The 18,852-nt window shown below is 32.7% G+C and overlaps 1 protein-coding gene across 3 annotated transcripts in view; it reads right to left on the bottom strand.

Annotated features, from left to right (window-relative positions):
• The window catches only part of LOC106868246 (zwei Ig domain protein zig-8), a 363,647-nt gene extending 352,269 nt beyond the window's left edge, over nt 1-11,378 (bottom strand). For all 3 annotated transcript variants that reach the window (XM_089360695.1, XM_089360696.1, XM_052972069.2), the window contains exon 1: nt 11,351-11,378. In XM_089360695.1, coding sequence (XP_089216821.1) covers nt 11,351-11,363 — 13 coding nt within the window. In that variant the 5' untranslated portion in view covers nt 11,364-11,378. The remainder of the gene's footprint in view (nt 1-11,350) is intronic.
• Between the last annotated feature and the right edge of the window lie 7,474 nt (nt 11,379-18,852).

Raw genomic sequence — 18,852 nt, 5'->3', positions numbered from 1 at the left:
ACAAATGAAGGAATCCTGATTGAAGCTGGAAGTGATTTTACTCTCTTTTGGCAAGATAAACTCTAATCTATCACCTGGTTTTAAAACCTTCATCTAGCCTCTTGGTGCTTTTAACTAAGCAGTGTCCACTTTATCATGTGGCCTAATATTATATTTCATCATTCTGAATGAACAAATTTCTGGATGCACAAATGTACAAAAGAGTTTTTAAAGAACTTCATATTAAGCAGTAAAAAGTAAATCCAGTATGTTAGCATTGCATGACCAATGAGAAGTGCCAAAGTGGATCCAATTGCAATTTAATTAAGGAATCAGAAACCTAGACATTACTCTAACAAACAAAACTGTCTAAAGACAATGATAGCAAAAGACACAATAAATAAATAGATCTATAAACTAGAGAAGCCCTCAGAGAGCGCAGACCTCCGCCAAGCAGCTCCTTTCCACCCATATACAGGCGTGCTGAAAATTGTCCAATTTCCCAAACCAACGCCGGCAAAAACATAACCTCCTTGGCGGGGGTAAAAAAAAATAACACACCCATATGATTTTAAGAAAAAAAAAAAAAAAACCCTTTAAAAACTGGAATCATCTGAAGCAGTTCACAACCGCCAGCATCATCAGCAGCATTGTTATTGCTTCCACTTCAACCACATACACCGCCATCAATGTTATCCTGACGGTTACCTTGACAGTCACTTTCACCACTACAACCAGTATAACCACTGCAATACCACCACCACACACCTAACACTATCATCAACACCACTATTACCACCATCACCTCAGCATCACACATCACACCGCTCCTCTCACCATTATAACCATCGATACTATTTCATCCTCCTCCCATACTTATTTCGACCATCGTCATCATCAACACTGTCTCTAAACAGCAACGCCACCATAGGTTGCATGGAAACGATGTCTTTTCAAGGGAGATAATCAAAGAACATAACACTGTAATTCTTCATGTAAAGTAAATATAACAAATGAAAAATCCTTCAAGATTCCATAAAAATTCCCGGATCACTACGAAAATTTCATCATCTGTTCCTTGTGTCATTACCAACTTTTCCTGTTTTATCAAATACTGTTCACGACTTTTTGAGTTATTTTGCACACAGACGGACAAACCAACGGCAATGAAAACATAACCTCCTTCTTTGGCAGAGCAAATAAATAAAAACTGATAGAAAAATTGAGAAATATCTGGGAAAAATAAGCCAAAAATCATAGTCTTTAAAACAGCAGTTCTTGGATGTATTTAGTAGTTCCAAGACATATGAGAAGACTATAACAGATGACTTCCAAGATATTCTAATCTTTTAGAATATGTACAAATGCCCGTATGGTACAAATTCAGAAATACATTTTTCTTTCAATTTATATCATATCAGGCTCTATGGCACCTTAAAAGACCATATATATATATTGAACTCTGTGTAATTCCTTGTTTTTATGGCTATAGTGATGCCTTAGTAGCACTAATGAATTCATTGATTTGATTACTAAGTGTGACATGAAACAATCAAAGACATGAGTAATGAAGTTCACATTCACTTTCCTCTTTATTGATTTATATTCAAGCTGAGACGTTTGAATACAAATATGAAAACTGTCACCATTTTGCTCCAAGATAATCTCTTTACTCATTAAAGACACATTCTATTGATAGGTCTTAAGTCATAAAACTTGTCAATTATTTTAAGTCTACTAGACTTCAAAGTGCTTTGATTTGAAAAGTCTTGTCAACATTGAAACATTCTACCTTCTGCTCTTTATTTTATGTGTTTTAAAGCCAAAAATCCTCAACTGCTCTCCAAACACTTTACATTAAAAAATATTTCAAATATGATAAAGATTACTTCAGTTATAATTTATCCTCATTTCTACTGAAAATGTAGGATTAGAACAATCTAGATTAATATTTAGTTTTATAACATATTATAGTTTTTAAGAATAAAAATTTGTACCATTTTGTAAGAGGTCTTTTAGAAGAGTGACCTCTTCAAAAATCTTCACTTGCAGTAAAAGTATTATATTTTTATCTCTGTGGCCTGTGGCTCTTGATGCAAAAGATAAGAGGATTTGAAATAAAAACAAAATGAATTTTTGTTTCCAATTTAGATTTCTGTAACAAAGTTTTATTGATTTATGTTTTGGAAAGTCATTGTGTGTATACATATATATATATATATATATATATATATATATATATATATATATATATATATACAATGACTTTCCAAAACATATATATATATATATATATATATATATATATATATGATGTAATGCACATTTCTGAAATTTTTCTGGGCAGGTGAGCAGAAGCTATATATTATAGACACCATGTTTAATTTAAATGCGTTACATGTGGATTAGTTTAATATTAAATATCATCACATCAACATTAGTAAGATTTACCCAAGTTTTAAATTACATATTAACATAAAAACATACAAAATTTATTATCCTTATCTTTCCAAAATTGCAGGTTGCTTCTTGATAACAAAATTCTATTATTAGTGAATCTCACTAAATTTTTTATAAGTCAGTATATTTGAATTATTGAGTAACTATTTTTAGAAAGAGCATTTTTCAAACTTGATTTATTTAAAAAATATCAACAAAAATGCAAATTAAAAGCAACTAAAACTCATGGAAACATCTATTTTTGGATAGCATGTTCTGTTTTAGATTATTTCATATTAACTAAGAATACCACTCCTTTTGGCTAATATATATTAGGAAAAGCATAATATTGATTTATTTTGACAAGGTACAAATCTTTAGATTCATAGGTTGTGCAGTGGGTACCGATTGTTGAAATATTCATTCCTTTTCCAAAGTATTGTTATTTGGTTAAGAAGTTTATTTCATAACAATGTCATTGTAGTTTCTATCCCCTGCTCTGTACTTTGGCTTTAGGTTAATCAAAGCTTTGTGAATGCATGTTATCCCAAGTGTATTATTGACCAACTCTATCTGCAAGGAGGGAAGATGGCAGAGGATAACTAAACATGGAAGACACTGTTGGTACTGTGATAATGGGTGTTGAAAAGTTATCTTGTACAGAGTAAACAGAGAGATACCCAGAAAGTGACAGAAACCATAGGGCTTTGCATTTCATTTTTTCAGGGGTCAATAAAGATGAAAGACAAAGTTGACCTCAGCAGAATTTGAACTCAGAACATAAACATGGATGAAATGCCACCAAACATTCAGCCTGGCATGCTAGCCACTCAGCTGGCTTGCTGCCATAATAATAATAATAATAATAATAATAATAATAATAATAATGGTTTGAAATTTTGGCACAGGGCCAGCAATTTCGTGTGTGTGTGTGGGGGGGGGGGGTTAAGTCAATTAGACCAACCCCAGTGCTCAACTGGTACTAATTTTATCAAGCCTGTAAGGATGTGAGGTAAAGTTGACCATGGCAGTATTTGAACTTAGAACATAAAGATGGATGAAATACTACTAAACATTTTTCCCAGCATGCTAAAAGTTTTGCCATGAGAAAAAAAAACAGATGTGAAATGAAATGAAAATGAAAATGAATAAGAACAATGATTCATTTTATTGTTACAAGGACAATGGATGAAACAGACATTATACAAACAAATTGTAAAAACAACAGAAGATTACACAGAGTTAATTATGAAAAATAAAAAAAAAACATCCCTAAAAAAGCAGGCAGTAGGAGACTATATAGCAGCAGCAGCAGCAGCAGGGAACATTATCAAAAGGCAGTCATTAATGTTGCTTACTACCGTTTCATCACACAAGAAGGCCAACTATGTGTCTTTGTTGACTAAGATAAGAAAAAAAAAGGATAAGCAAATTGATTATATCTGCAGCAACAAATTCTTCATGACAAATTGGTTTAGACTTCAAACATCTTCAGTGAGAATCTGAAGCAGCAAAACCAGACCCAAACACAGGAAATAATCATGACCAATATTTTCACAAACTGGAAGCTTCATGTATCATCATCATCAGTCTGATTTGGCAGGGTTTCTATGGTTGGATGCCCTTCCTAACACCAAACACTTTACAGAGTGTATTGAGTGCTTTTACATGGCACCGTACAGGTGCTTTTATATTCATATTGCATTGAGTCAAATGTTTTGCAATGTTTTTTAAACTATTACATGAATCCTCAATACTTGACTGGCACTTTACTTTATCAGTTCTGTAAGAATAAAAGTCAATATTGCTCTTGGTGTGATTTGAACTCAGAGTGTAAAGACACACATAAAAAAAAAAATACTGCAAACTGACAGTTCTGCCGATCCACTGCCCTTCAAGCCATAAATTATAAATATCATAATAACTAAATTTATTTTCAAGTTACCATGCAGAAAATATATATTTCAAATTATTGTTGAAGTAGAGTGAGTTTTCCAACTTAATAACTCATCAATTTTGTGACTTTTTCTCTCTCATTACATTTTGATTGATATTATTTCTGAATATATTTAAGTGACTAAGTACGCACAAATATGCATGTGTGCACACACACACGCACAGACAGACACACACACACAAGATAGATAGATAGATAGAAATCTGAATAGATAGGTAGATATATATGAAAACACATATTTAAACACACCACTGGAAATGGCTGAAATTAAATATCTTATAACAGCACAACTGCAGATGGCCTACAATATAACTGCATATGTAATTTCAAAAATAACTGCATTAATTATTTTCATTGGAAAGAAACTTAATAGGGATTATTCTGAACAATATTTCAATATGTATGTAAATTTCAAATTAAACTCACTCCTCACCCCCTCACTCTCTCTTTTCTCACACATCTAATGATACGAACAAGAACGACTTCCCACGTCCTTCTTGTGAAACGACTTTGTTACACATTTCCCCTTATCTTTCCTCTAAACGAAAGTAAATAATTTTATGTAATGAAATATAGTTTGTAGACTGATGTCCTTGGTTATTCTCTACTGAAGAGAGTCGAGCAGATTGAAATAGCAGCCATGCACAAATACCAAGGCTCTATAGGTTGAAATAAAAGAAAATTTTAATTGAATAAATTCATAAAGATAATATATTTTATTCTTATCACTTCACTTATGGAAAACAAATGTGGAGGCACGTGGCTTAGTTGTAGTGCACTATACACAATAATTTCGGTATTATTATTATTATTATTATTATTATTATTATTATTTTCAAAGCTTTTCTTTAACTCCAATTAAGTAAGGTTTCATACAGTAAAGGCAAATATTTGATTTGAGATGGTGAAATATGAAGAAGATTTTGCAAGGGAGTGTTGTCAGCCAACTCAAACTATCAACTAATAATGTGGTCATTTAAACTGTTAGAAACAGTAGCCAAATCTCCTTCAAACCACACTCTTAGATGAAAGTAAGGGTGTATTAAACAATGCCATCTTCTATATAGAAAAATGGGACTGTCAAGTTTGGAACATCTTTTATCATAGGTGTTATTGATGGGGGCTGACCTGGGCTAAACAACAACAACAAGAGAAAATTACTAAAACTCTAGTGAAAATTGCAAAGTTGGTAATTGGAAAAGTTTCCTATGGATCAGCTCAGGCTGGAGTACAAGGCTATAAATTTCACCAAGGAAATCAAATATGCAGAGCAAAAAGTCAGAATTTATTATTCTAGGGGCAGAGAAGTCAAAGTGAGATACGATGCTAATCAAAATAGAATAAAAAGAAAATTATTGAACAAATCGGGAACTGAGAAATCAGTCGAACTGACATGAAGGGGTGTTGCTGATGGTGGTAGATAGTCATGGCGGTAGAGAGATATCAGTGAAACGAGGGTGATAGAAAGTGTAAAAATAGTGATAAAATGTTGTTCAAATATATCAACGGTACATGAATAATTGCTTTTGAGTATGCTTACTGGAGAAAAACAGAATTTAATGATACATATAAGTTTGAAGATATTCCGACAAAAATTGTGCACTTCAAACAACAATCTATATGAATATATTTGTGTACATCACAAAAGAATTTTCGAAAATAATCCTTGATATGCTCTTCCCTTCTGATTCCATCACAATATGAGTGATTTCTTGTCAGACAGGATATTGAATAGTAAGTTATTGTAAAAGAAATGTAATCTATCCTCATATTTTAGATATCGGTATGTTTCCTGCTCATATAGTAAACAAATACACTAGCATCAGAACTGTTTTAAGGGGAAAAAAAAATCATTTAACTCAGAAGAAATATTTGATATACTGAATATCTATGTATTTTCTGAACTTTTGGCTTGATCCTTTGAACTTATCTGCAACTGTGCAGCTTAGGCAGTGCATTTGGAAACAGTCCAGCTTTAAGCAGTAGATTGAGTGGATTGGGGTAAATAGAGCAAGTTTCAATTTTTACACGAATAAATTAGACCTACTTTTTCTGTTATAATATTGAATCCACTCTGATAGAGTAGACCTATGATGAACAACATTCCAGCATGACCATCATGCCTAGAAAAATATTATCCAATTATTCCTTTTTTTAAAAGATATTATGGTGTGATTTGAAAGAGATTTAGCTATCATTTCTAACAGGTTGAGAGACCAGGTACTAGTTCTCTTTCTCTCTCATTGACTTAAGCTAGATCTATTGTTTCTTCATAAGCATATTTTCTGTCCAGTCAGTGACCATGAAGGGGCTTTTTTGTTGGCCCATGACATATTAGTTTTGGTTTCCTTTCATATGATGGTCATTTAAAAATATCTCTGTTTGTATATGTTAGGGGTTTTGAAAGGAAAGACCACTAATAATGATAGTTTGGTCTTAGTATATGAACGAGCAGTCTATGTGGTAAGAAGATTGCTTCCCAACCACATGGTTCTGGGTTCAGTCCCACTACATGGTACCATAGGTAAGTGATTTCTACTATAGCCTCAGGTTGACCAAAGCCATATGTGTGAATTTGGTTGAAGGAAACTGAAAGAAGCCCATCACATATATATAAGTGTGTGTGTCTGTGGCTGTGTTTGTCCTCTGCCACTGCTTGACAGCCAGTGTTGGTGTTCACATCCCCATAATTTAGCAGTTTGGCAAAAGAGACCAATAAAATAAGTACCAGGTTTAAAAAAAATTATGTCCTGGGGTTGATTTATTTGGCTACAGATGCCCCAAGGCAGTGCTCCAGTATGGCCACAGACTAATGACTCAAGCAAGTAAAAGAATAAAAAATATGGAGATTTGAATGACATACAGAAGAACTGGAAAAAGAAATTACCAAATGATGTTGATATCACATTTTCTCACAAACTCTATAACGGTAAGGCATAAGCTTTACCATTTGTTTTAGATTCCTCATGAAATATGATGGGGAAAAGCAAATCAGCAATTTCAAATTTTTAGAGAGTACTAAAAATACTCCACACCTCACCAAAATAAACAAAAATTGATAACAAAAACAACAAAAAAAAATGAAACTTAAAGAAAAAAACATGCATTACAATTTGCTAATGCATCTTTGAAATTCAGCATGTTTGCCAATGCAGTGTACATTAGAAATAGCCTCTATAAAGAGGCTATTTCTAATGATGATATTGGATATCTCAGTTACTTCATATCACTTAATGAAATCTGTTGAATTACCAAAATCCTCCTTCCCCTTCTTAAAGTTAGAAGAACAAGAAATACAGCAATATATATCATCATCATCATCCTTTAACATCATATATATATATATATATATATATATATATATATATATATATATAACGAGAATGAAAAAGTGCTAATGAGGATTCTAAATTAGACAAAAAGAAACCCTAAAAAAACTATAAAGAAAAAAGAAGCTATTATCAATTGATAAAATTACTGATGCAAAGTGATAAACGTACGAATATGGATACATGTTTGCATACATGTTTGCATACATGGTTATGTGTTTGTCTGTTTGCATAAATAATTGTATACTTAAATTTACTTAGAAAAATAGGAAGAGTATATTTTAAATATCTGCAAAAAGCAGATTAAATTAATAAATTACATATTCATATCATTCTCCAAGTTTTAAACAATCTGTGTGTGTATATGTGTGTTTGTACATGAGTGTGTGTATGCATAATGAATGGATGGATGTAATTATGTGTGAGAATGAATGAAAGTGTGTGCACATGTTATGCAATACTTTATAACTTATGAATTGGCTATTTTGTTGGTTGTTTTTTCAGTGTTGTGTCTTTGGAATCCAAAATGTAAATTTGTAAAGAGAAATGAGCATTTGAATTGGTAATCATAAAAATCATCCAGATGAAAAACTTTGAAACATACAATATTACATATTTGATATACATTTACAAAACACACATCTATGTCACTGATTATATATATATATATATATATATATATATATATATAAAATATATTCTTGAATATGTGAAAACAAGACCATTGCAAACTTTCAAGAAAATAGATCAAAATACATAGCTTAGCATGATGCACATAAATCATTCAGTATATTACAAAAGAATTTGTGAAATAGAAAGGAGCCAAAAAATTCTAAGTATGAACATGAAAAATATATTTGAACACCATATATTTAGGGATCTGAGTCCTGTTTTTTTAGAACAAACTATTTATTGAAATATTCAATGGAATCCTTTTTTTTTAAATGGGTCTGTTTGTTATTTTTTTGTTTTGTCTTTTTCTTTTATTGTGAAAAGCTTTTCATCTGTAATCCTTTGTTTACTTGGATTGAGTATTTCAGTGAAATTTGAACATGTGATAAATCAGTGCAGCAAAAGGCAAACTTTATTGTTGTAATTCCCAAATACTAAATTTTGATTTTTGAAGGAAAAATAGCATTTGCCTATTTATTTAACTAAATTGTTAAGGCAGTAAACTAGAATAGTGTAAGTGATCTGTGAAATAAGGCAATGTAATGGTAGCAACAGCTATGCCATACAAAGCCCTACCTCCATATAACACACACACATACAAAAACAAAGTCAAAACAAAATAAGACTGGGTGATCATGACTGGAATGTCTGGTGATAAATTTGCCAAATAAAAACAATAGCAACAACACAGTCATGAAATTCATTTGTTGCACATCTACTATTCATGTCAGCATTGGTTAAATGAATACATACTATGAAGACACTGCCTTTTACAGCTGGATGCTCTTCCTGTCATTAACACTGTCATGTAGAGGATTTTTATTTCACTCTTCTTTGAAAGCAGCAACATGAGTTATGAAATTCATTCATTCATTTATTGCACGTCTCCTATTCGTGTTAGCATGGGTTAAGTGAATACATACTATGAAGGACTGTTTTTTTTTTACAGCTGGATGCTCTTCCTGTCACTAACACTATCTGTTTGTCATGTAGAGAATTTTCATCTCACTCTTCTTTGAAAGCATAGAGCTGGTGAATGATTTGTTGACAGAGAAGTGTCAACAAACAACACCATTTATAGCTCAGTGCTTTCTTTATACAAAGTGCAAAAAATGTCAGCCTAAATATGGCTCATATCATTTTTATTCATTTAGGTATAAAGACAAAGAATAAAGACAGTAATGTGTTTCATTGTTCACCAAAGAAATTTTAATGCCATTAAATTTAGAAATTATTCTTCCCTGGAAAGAAATACCATCGAAGAAAAAAGAATTACGATCAGGAATTTTATTGTTCTTTGACACTGTGTTTATAGTACAGTTGTTCTGAATATTCTTAGTTACCACAAGCGGAGGAAGATTCTCACAGTACATAAAGTAGTAGTAATATTAAGGGACAATGCACTCCAAAGAGGAATAAAAATCAAGTTAATAAACAATTATCTCAAATAAAATAAATATATAAACTTCTAAGAAATATCTAGTTTTGAAAAGAATTTCATCATTCTAGTTTACTTGTGCCAGAAGTCAGAAATGAAATGTTTTTTTTGTGTGTGCTTTTGAAATAACTCTGAGACAGGTAGCAGCAAAGATTGGAATTTACCTGTGTTTCTGGAGACTGGTTTGAATGCTTTGCAGCAGACTATATGCCATTTGCTAAAGTCACCTATGTATCAGGTGGTGATGCTAAATTAGACAGGTGATTATGTCTATTGTTCAAGAATGGAAAAGATGCCTCCAACAAACTTCTACAATTCAACCTGAGGCTATGGTAGAAGACACTTTCCCAAGATGCCATACTGTGGGCTTAAGCCTGAAACAAGCTTCTAAACCAAGCAGCCATGCCATGTTACAAAAGCTTCCAATGTAATGATCTCATGTTTTGGTACAAGGCGAGCAATCTTGAATGTAGGGTATGAGGGTGGTGCAGTGTAAAATAATTACATCAACCTCAGTACATAGCTGGTACTTATTTTATTATCTCTCAAAGGATGAAAGGCAAATCTAACCTAGTTGGCGTTTGAGCTCAGAATCTAAAGAACCAAAAGAAATGCTGAGAAGCATTTTGTGTAGCACAGTAATGGTTTTGCCTGCTTTTGCTGCTTTAAAAAGCTTCCATTATAAAAAAAAGAAACATGATCTGGTATGTGTGTGTGTATCAAAACAGGACATTTGAGAAACTTTTTGGTATCATATATTCACCATCTACTTTGGATTACAGGAATAAGCGTTTGTTTGTTGGCACTCCGTCGCTTACGACGTCGAGGGTTCCAGTTGATCCGATCAACGGAACAGCCTGCTCGTGAAATTAACGTGCAAGTGGCTGAGCACTCCACAGACACGTGTACCCTTAACGTAGTTCTCGGGAACATTCAGCGTGACACAGTGTGACAAGGCTGGCCCTTTGAATTACAGGCACAACAGAAACAAGAAGAAAGAGTGAGAGAAAGTTGCGATGAAAGAGTACAGCAGGGTTCACCACCATCCCCTGCCGGAGCCTCGTGGAGCTTTAGGTGTTTTCGCTCAATAAACACTCACAACGCCCGGTCTGGGAATCGAAACCACGACCCTATGACCTCGAGTCCGCTGCCCTAACCACTGGGCCATTGTGCCTCCACAGGAATAAGCATATGTGCATCAAAAGAACACAATTTGGATTTTAACCCTATCAATATTTTATATATATATATATATACATATATATATATATATATATGCATGATGTAATGTATATTTTGGTGGTGAGGATATTGATAACCTTGTAGGATTGAATTTAAAATTTCATTCATGAAATATATTTGGATGTTTTGTTTCAATATTGTTAGAAGCAATTAAAACATTTTTGCCAAATCGTATTTTTTTGAAATATGATTTGCCATGACCAATAGAACATTTCTGTTACAACACATTTTGACTGCCAACTGATATCAATATCAATCAGTTTCTTCTTCTCTGATAAACAGATTACTACTTACCTTGATTTTTCATCAATTAGAAAGTGTACAGCCAAGAGAAACTCAAAGAAATGACTCACCTAAAAGAAAAACAAAAATAATCCCATAAAACTGTGAAGATTTAGCACATTTTATTGAAAAAAATAAATTTCCATAGTGGCAGTAACAAACCAACCCTTTCATCTATTTGTACACACTCACACACACACTCACGTATCTAATATGCAAACGTGCATAGTGGTTAAAGAGTTGGACTAATGCTCATATGATAGTGGGTTTGATTCTTTGACTGGGTGGTGTCTTTGAGTCACAGCCAACTGCTGTCACAGTTCTCTCTCTCTCTCACTGTCTCTCCCTCCCTCCAGCTGTTACACCCTTGATATTCCGTTAGATTTAAAGATGAGATAACTGAAAGGTTGTCTATATCTACTCTTGACTACAAAGTTACTTAGAACAGTTTGCAAAAACATGACAAACGTTACAGATTTGCTTGCAAGTGGCAGCTATGGTTTATGGTTTTATGAGTTCCATTATCATCATTATCTTACATTCACTTTCCATGATGACATTAGTGCTGGTGAATATGTGTGTGTGTGTGGAGAGAGAGAGCGATACACACACACACACAGACACACAGACACACACAGACACACAGACACACATACAATACTAATTGGTTGGCTGTCTTCTGATACCCATAGCTGTAAATAGATATATTTTGTCAATATAAATAGCAGAACTCAATACAACCAGCCAATTAGTGTGTAGTAGATTTGAAACCACTATATATGAAGATATTGGTAACAGCTAATAATTCTTGGATTTTGCAGAAGGCAGCTTGCATTTCTGTTCTGTTTAACTAAACAATCGAAAAATGCAAGATATCAGATCATCTAACATTGTAACACATAATAGACAGGTGTTGTATTCTAAGGTCGAGTTAACATTTATCATTAGCTGAAAACTATGGAATCTGGGGGAAAATAAGCACCATCCCCACAAAAAGTAAAGAAAAACAGTAAAACATACAAACTATAAGTATAATTATTAATTTCCCTCATCCTCCATTGCTGTCTTGCAAAGGATGCATAGGATGATGTAATTCTACATGCATTGTTTGAAAGAAAAGACGGTAAGGTCATGGTTGGAAAACTCTTGATTAGAGATGACTTGGGGTTCAAGCAACAGCAACCAACAAACTCTACCAATCATGGACTGCTTCAGGGTGTTGCTGTTATTGCGTATCCCCAGTTCAGCCCTGGTAGAACAGATCAATGATGAAAGGTATTATAACAATGACCATCTTGTATTTTCTCTATACCTCATGTATCTAAGACTACATCATCCAACATATCATTTCAGCGATGGACTGATCAGAGCAGACATGGACCCTCTTAGCTACACCACAAATAACCCCTCTAGGGCAGCAGTAACTCAGAATAAACACTGATAAAACTAATAAAAATGTAGCCTCCCTGATCACCCCCCCCCCTTTTGTTTTGCAGATTCAGTGCATTTAGGATTACTTTATTTATACACTGAATCCTCTTTTATTTTATTTTGAAACTATAGGATGTGAATTGAAGATGATTTGGTTGCTGTTATTTTAGCTTGTTATGTAAGTGGATATACAGGTAGAAGATTTGTTTATGTGTGCCTGTATACACACACACACACACACATACACACACACACACACACAACACAATTTTGGATCTTGCTTTCAGCTCAGTCTATGGTGGAGGTTGGCCTAAGAACTACCATGCAAAGGAACACTACTCACTTTCCTTCGGCCATAGTTATAGCAAAGGAAGTTGAAAGGCACAGTTGGGAACCTCAATCAGGGCTCAAGTGCCAAGTCTTAATCAGCTTCTGGAACTACCACTCTGAAAATATTTACAATTTGCTTTTTTTTTTGTTTTTTTACCAAAAAGGCTCCTCTCCTGGTTTTTAAGTCAAAAAGGAAAATGGCCAAAATTGGTCCAGATAGTTATTATTGTAAGGCTTATAGCATTCCAAACAACTATAACAACAAAATCACTTTTAAATTTTTTTACAAAAATTATAAGGGTAATTTTTAAAATTTTCATTCAATAAATAATGTTTTTACATTATGTATACATTAATAGTATAAACTGTAGGTTTTCCAAATAGCGAATTAAAACTTGAAATTGAAACATTTAAAGAGAAACTGAGAGACTTCACAAATGAAAATGGAATATTCCGCAGTGAATGCAATGAATTTTTAATTTGTGAATAACTGGATGCAGTGAATGAATGAATATTTAAATTTGTGAGAAACTGGAGTTAAAAAAATTCAATAAACTTGAGAAATTGAAATTATAAGAAATTGCTTAGAACACGAATTTATAAAAATATTTCCAGATGGTCAACCCTTTAATAATTGCTTTCTTCTAGTACTTTTAGTAATTGTTACATACCTAAATTAATAAGAAACTTTCTCCATTGTAGTAGAGATTTTTATTATCATTATTATTATTATTATTATTATTAGTCATTTCTCCTTATCTCAGACTCATAAAATCAAGTGCTCATCAATTTTGCCAATTTATTCTACTTGTTTTATTACTAAATTTTGTCAGAAATGATGAATATTGATGGAAGAAAATTTAAGCAGTAGTTAAGTATGACTGAAGTATTAATTGATACTGAGGGTGATGTACATATCTCCAAATGTAATGACCACTTCATTCTTAATCAACTGGTCCTGACATGAAGACAATTTCCTGGTTGATTCAAACAGGCCATTGTGTTATATATATATATATATATATATATATATATATATATAAAATTATAATACAGGGTATCAAGAGATACCACCATGCTGAAAAAATAGCAGTCAAATCCTGACTCTAAAACCACAATAAATGTCCACATGGCACGAGTAGCGAAGACGAAGACCAAATAAACCAGTAAAAATAATAAGATCTTCGCTACTCGTGCCATGTGGACATTTATTGTGGTTTTAGAGTCAGGATTTGACTGCTATTTTTTCAGCGTGGTGGTATCTCTTGATACCCTGTATTATAATTTTAAATAATTATTACCTTTGATGGTTTTTATTCCCATGCTGACCACTTGATAAGATCAATATTTTAAATATCGATCTTATCCTTATTTATATATATATCCATCCAATGGAGCTAATGAACAATCTTGCACATAAACTGCTAGAAACAGCAGTTAAACTTTTCACAAATCGCACATGAGCAACTTAGCAAAACAAAACTTCCTCACAAAGTAATATAGACTTAGCTACACTACTCTTATTGGCGAGTTATATCTGGAAATATATATACATCATCATCATCATCATCATTTAACGTCCGCTTTCTATGCTAGCATGGGTTGACCGATTTGACTGGGGACTGGCGAACTAGACGGCTACACCAAACTCCAATCTGATATGGGAGAGTTTCTACAGCTGGATGTCCTTCTTAATGCCAACCACTCCAAGAGTGTAGTAGGTGCTTTTTATGTGCCACCGGCATGAGGGCCAGTCTGACAGTACTGGCAATGGCCATGCTCAAATGGTGTTTTTTACATGCCACCTGCACAGGAGTCAGTGCAATGTTTTGTTTACATGCCACCAGCACAAGTGCCAGTAAGGCGACACTGGAGACGATCGCACTCAAATGGTGCTTTTTACGTGCCACCGGCACGGAAGCGAGACCACTGCTCTGGCAGTGATCCCACTCGGATAGTGCTGCTGGCGCTACACTGGCATGGGTGCCAGTCATCGAATTTGGTTCAATGGTTTTGTTATACGGTGCTGAGTTTTACAATCCTGTAAATAATTATGATGGTATTTAAATAAGCTTAAAGCTTATAATGATCACCTCGCAATGACTAGGGAAAATAGTCTAATAATGGGGCATATAAGCCCTCGACAGAAAAAAAGTAGTTGTGTTAACAATGGGATGTGAGTTTAATAGATAAATAGACAGTTCAGCCATATAACCACACATATACTTTTCATGGACTGTTTTTTTCCTTCTCTCCGGACCTTTCCTTTTTCTGATGTAGAGCCATGTTCAAAACGGTACACACCCTCCTCTTTTTTCCATTTTAAACTGAATGTCAACCTAATAGGTTCACTGTGTATGTCCCAATCACTTTTGTTGTTTTGTCTTCATTTTTATTTTCAATTTGTATATATATGTATATTTATTTTCAATTTGTATATATATGTATATATATATTCAATTTGTATATATATATATATATATATATATATTCAATTTGTATATATATATATATATATATATATTCAATTTGTATATATATATATATATATATTCAATTTGTATATATATATATATATATATATATTCAATTTGTATATATATATATATATATATATAGGCAATAAAAATAAAAATGTATATATATTAATTGAATTATCATCAAAATGATATTTCAATGGCTCATTATAATAACCTATGAAACAAATTTGTCAAACTTTCAGTTTATTTAGATTTTAAACATTTTACAACATCCAGGGTTTCTCGTGATATTCCATTCATATATATGTATATTTAATAGAAATGTTACAACAACAATTTTTGAGAAGGTTTCAAATTAAGAATCTACAAAAATTCGAATCAAATTAGTATCTACAAATGATTTAAATTTGAAGTTCTTGAAAAGCATCAGGTGGTAGTAATTTATCCTGAGAATACTAGAAATATTGTTAACAAGAAAATTTGAGTAATTATCAAGTAAAAGCTGTTATAAACATAATATAGAAGACTTCAAGTTATGAATCTACAAAATTATGTATTGAATTACAAGTTGCATCTGATTTAATTTTGATGTTCTTGAAATCTACCAGAGCTGTGTGAATATAGAACTGAGAACAATAACAGATATTTGGTTTATTCTTTTACTGATTTTTCAGTTATTATACTAGAACCATGCTGGAGCACTATTTTCACGAGTTTCAGTGGGGTATATCAAATCCAATACTTGTTTTCTCTCTGGTCATTATTTTATCAAGATTCAATAAGTGTTCAACTGCCAAATTACAGAACGTAAAAGTGCACAACATATACAACAACAATGGTTTTAAGACTAGTGTAAACATAAACACAGGAATGGACATAGACACACATATATATCATCATTATTTTTATGCTCACTTTTTACATGCTTGGGCTAAAAGAGGCTTTTTGAGGCAGCATTCTACAGCCAGGATGGAAACTAGCTTGGTTTAAAGTAAGGTACTTTATTCTCCATCCTTGCATGTACATCAGTGTGTGCATGTGTGTGTGTGTATGCACATCTATATGCACACACACACACAAACACAAATAGTTGTGTAGATAAGAAGTTTGTTTTCCCACCACATGGTTACAGGTTCAGTCCCACTGCATGACACTTTGGGCAAGTGTCTTCTACTACAACCTCAGGCCAACCAAAGCCTTGTGAGTGAATATGGTTCATGGAAGCTGAAAGGAACCTGTCACAAATATATATGTGTGTTTTGTGTGTGCATGTGTGCGCACATGTGTATGTGTGTGAATGTGTGTGTATGTGTGTAGTTTGTGTCTCTTTGTCTTCGCATTATGTGATAATTGTAAATGAGAGTCGTTATATAAGCAATGTCATTCATTTCCAATGTTCTGCGAAAACATGTCAGACCATAGAAAAAAACCTGTTTCAATAAACTCTATCCACCCATGAATGCGTGGAGAATTGGACACTGTAATGATGACGCTGATGATGAAAAACACACGCACACATATCCAGAAGGAGCTTTTGAATACTTTATTTGCTCATAAGGTGATCACTAACATGGGACCATAGGGAACACATTCCCTCACAGATGCTGTGCAGTAGGATTAACCACAGAACTGTGTGTGCTTACAAATGATAATGATAAGCTTAGTAAAAAAAAGGAAATCTACTTTTGGTGGCTGATAGAGACATATATTGTAATCTGTAAATAGACAGATGAGAGTATATCTGCCATAGCGTTAGCTGAGTCTTTCATAAATATAAATATTACATCTAATAATGCTTTACAGAGAGAGTCATAAACTTTTTGGAAATAATAGAAAAGAAAAAAAATAATACTAAATGTGAAATCAAGGTAATTTCTGAATCAAGAAATGTTCCTGATTATAGTGCCAGTGCTACTATCAATAAATCTAACCCGAGAGAGAGAGAGAGATAGAGAGAGAGAGAGAGAAAGAGAAAGAGAGAGAGAGAGCTTCAATAAAAACAGCAAGCTAAATCACCCTCAATTAATTCCATATTGTAGGAAATAATTTGGAGTATGAGAATATGACAAGCATCCTATAAAAAAAGGGATCTTCTACATGATAACTTGTCCTGCTTGAAATAGCACTCAAATCTCCTATACATGATCACATATTGTTGTAAATGAGGGAAGGGCACATTAGAAAATGTAGTCCTAGATAACCCTAAAATGATAGTATGCTTGGAGCTGGGATGTGTGGTCATAAAATTGTTTGATCAGAGTTCCAGCTATGCTGTTCAAAAATACCTAGTTTTGGAGAGACTTTATATAGTTACTTGAATTACTCAAAATAGTAGCTAAATCTCCCAACATTTTAAAATAAAAAGATGCACATTAGATAAAATATCTTTGATACACTATTCTAAAAAAAGTTGGAATGGTGAGAGCAAGAATGCGTCAGATTAAACCTCTGTTTGATCATTGTCAATCTGTGGTTAAACAACTATACCTAAGATATATTTTCCAATTTCAAATGCTCAATAGATAATATATTTTTTGATAAACTATTCTCAAAAAAGATGGAATGGTAACAGCTAGAATGCTTTTGTTTAAACCTCTGCTTGATCATTGCTGATCTGTTGTTAAACAATTCTCATATAAAGTATATCTTCCATTTTCTCATATATTTTATATTTTCCCATCTTCCAGTGAACACCCAAGGAAGATACTGCAAATTATATTTGAACTGAATGTATTTATAATAATAATTTGGCCTTGACTGTTCCAAAGCAACACTTCCTATTGGTGCCAATAACTATAACTCTGCTTTTTGACAATTACATAGAACTTTTATTAATGCTGTGTTTTTTTTTTATTTTCTATTTTTCTAGAGAGAAGAGAATCTTTACACAGAACACTATATTTATTCTTTTCATATGCATTATTATCAAATGAATTAATATTTTACCCAAGATTATGAAAATGACATTGCAAGTGTGTGGTGTCAATTGTCTCAACAGACCATAAATTATTTGTTGCCAAATGTAAAATGTAAAAAAATGCAATTTTTGTTTTTTCCTTAATAAAGTGCATTATGAAGCATTCCTTCCTGAAAGGATTCCAAACCAATTTCAAATGAATAAAATATTGAATGTGAAATTTAAAAGTTTGAAGTGTAATTTGAATAAAACAGAAAAATATAACATGTTAAAATGATATTTAAAGCAAAAAAAGAAAAAGTTTTTATTTGGTTCACAAAGAAAATTTGTCTCACTGACATTCATATTTTCTGAAT

The sequence above is a fragment of the Octopus bimaculoides genome, chromosome 12 (assembly GCF_046866305.1).
Source record: "Octopus bimaculoides isolate indiv1 chromosome 12, ASM4686630v1, whole genome shotgun sequence".
Taxonomy (NCBI): domain Eukaryota; kingdom Metazoa; phylum Mollusca; class Cephalopoda; order Octopoda; family Octopodidae; genus Octopus; species Octopus bimaculoides.
This window is presented reverse-complemented; position numbering and strand designations above follow the sequence as displayed.